The sequence below is a fragment of the Odocoileus virginianus genome, chromosome 26 (assembly GCF_023699985.2).
Source record: "Odocoileus virginianus isolate 20LAN1187 ecotype Illinois chromosome 26, Ovbor_1.2, whole genome shotgun sequence".
Taxonomy (NCBI): Eukaryota; Metazoa; Chordata; class Mammalia; order Artiodactyla; family Cervidae; genus Odocoileus; species Odocoileus virginianus.
This window is the reverse complement of record NC_069699.1, coordinates 39,428,024-39,435,264: the sequence shown is the minus strand read 5'-3', so window position 1 is coordinate 39,435,264 and position 7,241 is coordinate 39,428,024. Positions and strand designations below refer to the sequence as shown.

The window sequence follows — 7,241 nt, the reverse complement described above, 5'->3', positions numbered from 1 at the left end:
GTTCTAGCAAGGGTGACCCAGGGGACCTGGTTTAGGAAGAGCATGAAAAAGACCTGAAGAACGCTAGGGAGTGTGCTGTGTGGCTCTGGGAGGGAAGGCTGGTCCTGGCCCGGGGCAGAGCAGGTGGACAGGCAGGGTGTGCAGGGCAGGGGGTGGCCTGGCTGGAGCTGGGTGAGGAAGGGGAGGGCGGTGGGAAGTGGGGCAGAGGTGAGAGAGCGAGCAGGATGCACAGGACCTTCTAGGTCACAGGAAGGACTCGACTGGGAGTCAGATGAGCGACGAGATCTGCCTTAGATCTTAACAGGATTGTTAACACTTCAGCTGCTGTCGAGAACAATCCGTGGGGGGCAGGGGCACAAGCAGGGTCAACAGGAGCCCGCAGCGATCCAGGCGTGTCCCCCACATGTGGCGCGTCTCCTGCCACTGAGCAGGCTCTCAACACGTACTTTTGATGTGAGTCGGTGACGCCCAAACGCCTGTTCGCAGACCTGTGCCGTGTAGGCTGCCCAGCAGAGCTGCAGAAACATATCCTCGGCACTGTTGCTGGGGGTCCTGATCCAGTAGGTTTCTGATGGCAGAGGGGAACCTGACTTTCAGGACATTCTGCAGGTAACTCTGGGCCGCAGAGCTGGGCTTCTGTTAGGAATGTTTTTCCACAGAATAGAGACCGACCAACAGTAGCTTAAACAAGGGGGATTTATTTGTATTTACAAGAATCTGGGAGGAGGATGGCTCCTGGCATTGGCTTGGTCACATGACAGTCGGGACCGTTTCTCTGAAACGGTTTCTCTGAGATTCTCTCGGCCTTTTTCCTCATAGTTGCAACATGGCTGCTGTGGCTCCAGCCATCCCAGCCTCGATGAAGGGGGGGGGGAGGGAGGGGCAAGGGGGTGTTACCTAGTCTGTCTCTTTTGTCAGAACAACAAGCTTTCCAGGACCCCCTGTAGACTGTGCTGTAAATGTCGCATGGTCGCCCCAGACTGCAGAGGAGGCTGCAGCAGTGAGACGCTGTGTTTGCAGCCTCTGCTGTGGGAGATGGCTGGAGAGGAGGAGTGGGGACTGAGCCCTGGGGCAGGATCAAGGGTGTCTGTTGGGCTCGGTGGACGCCGTGGCACTCGAGGTCTGTTCTCATGCTGCCAGGGCTTTGTCTCCGTGCCCTGCTGCCCCCATGGAGCACCTCTCGGGCCCACGGTGAACCCCCAAGCCTTCCCTTGGGGGCTACTCCATCCTAGAGGCTCAGTCTCATTCTCCTCAGGTCTGAATGACATGGGGCGACTTCTTTGGGGAAGTGGTGGTCTTTAAGCAGGGGTTGTGCATTTTTGGCATGACCCTTGCCGGACACACATGTAAAACAGCGTTCCCTCCTTCTCACCAAAATGGTCACATTCAGGAGCCTTTTAGAGCCTCCCTCTACACACACCATGTCTATATTCACGCCCCTTAGCACACACAGGAGAAGGACGATGTCTCTGGTCACCCTCCAGCCACCCAGGGCGGTCCCTTCCCTTCCACCTTCGGTCCAGGTGCCAGACTGCATCCCAGCGGCAGCTCTGTCCAGCAGTCTTGGTGGGCGGGGTGGGAGGTAAAAGGAAATGCTTTTCTACTAGTGCCCTGTTACCTTGAATGATGGGTTTACAAAGCCAGAGAGAGAGAGAAAGATAACACTAAGTCACGTCCGACTCTTGCGATCCCATGAACTGTAGCCCGCCAGGCTCCTCTGACCATGGGATTCTCCAGGCAAGAACACTGGAGTGGGTAGCCATTTCCTTCTCCACGGAAACTTCCCAACCCAGGAATTGAACCCAGGTCTCCCATATTGCAGGCGGATTCTTTAGCAACTGAGCTATGGGGCAGGGGTTTTATTCTTCAGGGGAAAAGGCAAAGGCCTGGGGGGTCTCCAGATCTTTAAATATGGGACAGAAGCGAAAGTTCAAACATTTGGTCTAGTGCTGGGAGGCCAGTTTGGAGCAAGAACCCGTGAGTGAGTTCACTGAGTTGGCCTCAGGCGACAGAAACCGAGTCTGGTGTGGGCCTCAGGCTGATCAGCGGGGCCAGGGTGGTGCTGGGGCCTTCAGACTGGTTTTTTATGTTTTCCAAAGCCTGTTGAAAATCACTATATATTTGCTTTTTGTAGACTTTGGGGAAAGGTTCTTTTTAAAAAGTTTTGTGAGTTTTTTTGGCTAGAATTGCATCAGTATGGTGAGAAAGGCAGATTGGCAATTACATGCATCTCTGGTCACATAACCAACACCACTTCCTAGCTAGGATTGTTCCCGGGCCCAGGGCCCCTGGGGTGGGAGGAAAATAAAGAGCGCCTTGGATGCGGATGGGAATCTCCAGGATGGGGGTCACGGGAGCTGGGGGGGCTTATATTCCCCTCGGATCCTGCATTTTGCCAGGGACAGTGTGGGCCTCAGAGCGGCAGTCCAGGAGCTTGTTAGAAACAAGATTCTCAGCTCTCACCCCAACCTGCGGGATCAGAAGCCGTCTTCTAGCAAAGGGCCCTGGTAATCATAGGCACGGTAAAGTTCAAGCAGCACTGTTCTAGTTTCCAGAAGCGGAGCGGCTGCAGCCCTGGGGCGCTGTGGTTACAGGGTCTGGATGGGGGCGGGGGAGTGTGGAGGGAATAAAGGTGAAGGGGTGGGGAGAGGCCGAAGCTGACTTCGTTAGTGCGCCTCTGCCTTGGGCCGCCCCGGCCTTCCTTACTGAGGACAGGCCGTTCTCCCCTCAGGCCCATGGGGCCTGGGCAGCGCGGACGGCTCGTCCAGCCAGAGGGGCACCAGTCCCTTCCGAGCTCCGCCCGAAGCCTCCTGGCAGGGCTCGGCAGCCCGTCAAGGAGGGAGCCTGGGGAGAGCTCCCTCAGCTGCAGCTTGGAGCAGGGGCAGTGAGCGCTAGAAGGAAAAGCCTGCACTCAGGAGCCCCCGTCTTCTGGGGGTGGGGCGATGCGTTTTTCCAGGAGCGAGCAGGAACGCCGCAGAGCCGCGTCTGGGGGCCAGGGCTGCCAGGTACAGGAGGGCGCGGTGGGGGCCGGGCGGGCTGGGGGACGCTGGGGCTCCGGGAGCCGGCTCTACAGCGCCCTCTCCCCACTGGTTAAAGTGGTGATTCTCCGCAGGTTTTCCCTGACTTTAATGAATTCAGGGGCATGGTCCTCTTCCTTTTCGGGGGGTTTCTCCAGCTGAAGGGGAGAGAAGCAGAGATGAGAGGTGGGTGGGCGAGGCAGAGCCCCACTCCAAAGCCTCTGGGTTTGGACCCAACCAGGATCAGTTCTCCCAGCAGCTTGGAAGCTGAGGGGACAGAGCAGGGGACTGTGTTCTCCCCAGGAAGCCCGCTTCAAATTGCAGACCTCATCTGAGCCCTAGGTTCCTCATTTCTAAAATGGTAACTCCTCTGGGCTCAGAGGGCAGCTGTAAGATAATCAGAATCAGCGCACAACAGATTGGGCCAACAGAAAACCAGTTCAGAGAGGGGAAGTCACTGGTCCAAAGTCACACAGCGAAGGGAGTGGCCGAGTGAGGACGCAGGCCAGGCGTGGACTCTGGGTCCAGTCCTCGTCTGGCTCAGCCTCCTTGTCAGCTGTGACTGCAGGCCGAGCACCCCCCTGGGCCAGCAGGCGGTCTTGGAGGAAGCAGGGGCGGGGTCTGGGGCCCCCACCCACCTGGTTCAACCTCTGCTGCCGTCTCAGCAGCTCCTGCTCGAAGGGGCACTGCAGCCGCTTGGCCTCCAGCTCCTCCTTCTTCTTCTTGATGAGCTGGTTCCGCCGACGGTGCTCCAGGACGCGCTGCAGCTCCGGCTTGCTGTCCACACCCAGGCCCCTGGGGAGGGGGGTGGGGGGAGGCGTTAGGATACCCGCACCCAGGGCTGCACCCTGCACTGGCCTCAGCCAGTACCGGGAAAGCATGACTGTCCTAGGGAAGGGAGGCCCCTAGACTTGAGACTCCAGTCCCCGTCACAGGTGCCACAGACTGAAGGGGGGTGGGGGGTGGTTGGTCTGTACCCGGGTCTGTCTGAGCACAGAGACCAGGCTGTAGGATATTACTGGTTATTTTCTCAGGGTAAGTTTCTAGAAGTAGAATTGCTGGGTCAGGCTCTCTTAAAAGATTTTGGTTACATGTTCCCATCTGCTCCTTAGAAAAGGTTATCCAATTTATAACTTTTGTCAACAGTATTTCAGAGCATCTGTTTCTCCTTACTGTCCCATCTTCTTGTCTTACAGAATGTGGTAGGCAAAAAGGGTCTGATGGAGCAGCTTGGAGAAGGGTGCCCGCTCCTTTTGTTTGTTCTGTGAACTAACTGTACCTATCTTCTGTTCATTTCTTCTTCATGGATTTGTAAGAGATAACGTTATGTATTTTTGTCATTTATATTGCAAACATTTGCCCTGATTTGTCTTTAGGCTTCTGTTTTTTAAGCTGTGGTGATTTTAAAAGGGATGACTCTAAAAGGGATCTTGACAAAGTACTTCCAATACACAGTCAACCCTCCGTTTCCACAGATTGAATTCGTGCAATGCCACTTTATACAAGGCCCTTGAGTTTTGGGGTTCTGTGGGGAGGGAGCGGGTCCTGGAACCAGTCCCGGCGGATACAGAGAGACTAGTGTAACTAAGGGACAGGAGGACAACACAGAGGATGAAAAATGAGATCTGCTGGAAGGTACGTTAGTTGAAAATAAGGACAATCACCGCCGGCATCAATACCAAAAACGACCACTAGAGGGAGCCGCGGAGGCTTTGCAACCTTCGTCCTGGAGCTGCTGGGCAGACCCTCTTAGGAAGGGAGCCTCAGGGAGCTCAGCCTCTCTCTCCCTCCCCTTCCCCGTGCGTGCTCAGTTGCCTCAGTCGTGTCTGACTCTCTTTGCAACCTCATGGACTGCAGCCTGCAAGGCTTCTCCGTCCATGGGGTTTTTCTAGATAAGAATACTGGAGTCGGTTGCCATTTCTTCCTGACCCAGGATCAAACCTGCATCGGCGGGCAGATTCTTTACCACTGTGCCACCTGGGAGGCCTGCCCTTCAGCACAGCCCCTCAGGCACCCAGTGGTCCCAGGGCTCACAGCTCCAGCCTGGCCCACTGCTTGCTCCTGGCCTTCCTGCTCCACTCCTACCTCCTCAACCACGGTGACACCCCGCCTTGGGACCCTTCACAGGCCACATTCTCCTCTGGGCCCCCACAATCTTCAGTCACTCGGAGAGCCTCCAGGTTCCTGTGCACACTCACATCCTCGTCCATCTGCTTCTCGCGGCCAGGGCCCACCTCCCACCCTTCCAGAGGCATCACTTCCTCCCTGGAGCCCAGGCTGGTGGCTCCTCAAAGCACCCATCCCACCATCTGGTCAAACATCAGTCTCCTCTGTGAGGGCAGCACCCGTGACTGACTAGGCGGGATTACGGGGCTTCTGGACCTCCATGGTGTCTGCTGCTGACCACACAGGGCACCCTCAGACCTGCCCCGGGTGACTACCAGGCCTGCCCTTCGGCGGGTGGGGGCGGCACCTCCCCGAGCCTCAGTGGTAATCTCAGGCAGCCGCGCTCCTCTCCCACCTCCTGTGGTTCATGAGCAGCTCGCGGTGCATCTCCTGGTGGCTCCGGGAGGCCTTCACGGGGTTCAGCAGCTTCTTGGGCTTGATGAGCTCTGGGTTCCACTCCCTGTATTCTGGTCGGGCCATCAGGCCTCCGATGTCGGCCCGCTCCCTCTGGATCTCCGAGTACATGGAGGCTGTGGAAACGACACAGCAGGGACAGGGGAGCTGGTCAGAGCTGCGCTTGCAGTCTCGGCCATGCTCGTGGTGCAGTTAAAGGGCAGGGGTTTTGGTGTTTGATGGATCTCAGCCACCAGCTACTCCGCAGCCCTGGGGAAGCTCCCGGACTTTCCGAGCCTAGGTTTCCTCATTTGTGAGATGGAAATGATAGATGGCCTGTGCCCAGGGCGTAAGGATTGGGGATCATGGCTGTAAACTAGGGTACTGAAAAGTGGTACTGGGTCACAAAGTATGTGGGTTGACACATGCAAATGTTTTTGACCTTTGAGGAAAAAAAATTTTTTTTTCCCTCCTATAAAAGGAATTCTGTTTGAGTTTGTTTCTCAGGGAGCTTGTATCAGAGAAAGAAAGAGATATATAAAAAAAAGAGCAATGTGTACTTGTTAAAGGTAATTTGGATAAATGCAGTGATGTAAAGAAAGCATCACCCCTTATTTTCCTGCCTGTAGTTTCCCCATAGACATGTCCAGCTTTTCAGTTTCTCCAGATCAGATAGAAGGGTATGAAATCCCAGGACTGCCATGTCTAATTACAAAGGGAGGGTTGTCATCTTTAATGCAGATATCTGCCTTCTTTATGGCCTCAATTCCACCACAGTAGCTTGAAATCTGTCAGTGCGTTTGAAATTCAGCAGAAGTGCTGACTTCTGTCCAGGTGGGCTCCATATCCTTGAAATACCCTCAACTAAGCCACTATGAGGGTGAATGTAAGAAAGAAGAGTGTGTGTGTGTGTGTGCATGCATGTGTGTTAGAGAGACTTAAAATCCCTCTAGAGAATGACCCAGGCTGGCTATGAGCTGCATACAGTATTTTGAGTGAAACCTCAGGCACTGGTTCCGCCCTCTTCATGAGTCCTGTTTTTTCTGAGGCAGAGCCTCTACCACACACCAGGCATGGGCAGTGTCTGGCTTGGTATTGAGAAGGCACTCAATAAATATCTGTTGGTAATTGGTCATTAAACCTGTGAGGTTGTACAGATGAGGAAACTGAGGCTCAGGGAGGTTGGTCTCGGGGAACCTGTGCCTTAAGGCATGTGGTTTCCACAATGGAACTGAGGGGGTGTGTCCCCACTGCACACACCAGGCTTCAGTTCCCCTCTGTAAATACCACCAATCGTAGTGGTGTGTATATGTCTATCCCACCCAGACGCATTTACACTACGATACTACGGTGTAGACAGCACAGGGGGAAGGAGAAGTACAGTCTGGGTATAGGACAAATATCTAATTAACCTTGACAATCCATGCCAATGTGGATTAGGTGCAGACACATACTGTTTGATTCTACCTGTGAGATATCTAGACTAGTCAAATTCACAGAATCAGAAAGCACATTGGTTGATTCCAGGGGCTGGGAGGGGGATGGGGACAGAGCCTCAGATTACGAGGGTGAAAAACTCAGGCAATGGACGATGGTGCCAGCTGCACAACAATGTGGATGTATTTAGTGCCTCTGAACTGTACACGTTAAATGGTTAAAATAGTA

The 7,241-nt window shown here is 54.7% G+C and overlaps 1 protein-coding gene across 6 annotated transcripts in view; it reads right to left on the bottom strand.

The window, feature by feature from the left end:
• Positions 1–678: 678 nt before the first annotated feature.
• Positions 679–7,241, bottom strand: part of FAM107A (family with sequence similarity 107 member A) — an 87,700-nt gene continuing 81,137 nt past the window's right edge. For all 6 annotated transcript variants that reach the window (XM_020907848.2, XM_020907850.2, XM_020907851.2 and 3 more), the window contains 3 exons: positions 5,539–5,713; positions 3,656–3,812; positions 679–3,175 (listed from right to left, as the gene is read on the bottom strand). In XM_020907848.2, the coding sequence (XP_020763507.1) occupies positions 3,068–3,175; positions 3,656–3,812; positions 5,539–5,713 (440 nt within the window). In that variant the 3' untranslated portion in view covers positions 679–3,067. The remainder of the gene's footprint in view (positions 3,176–3,655; positions 3,813–5,538; positions 5,714–7,241) is intronic.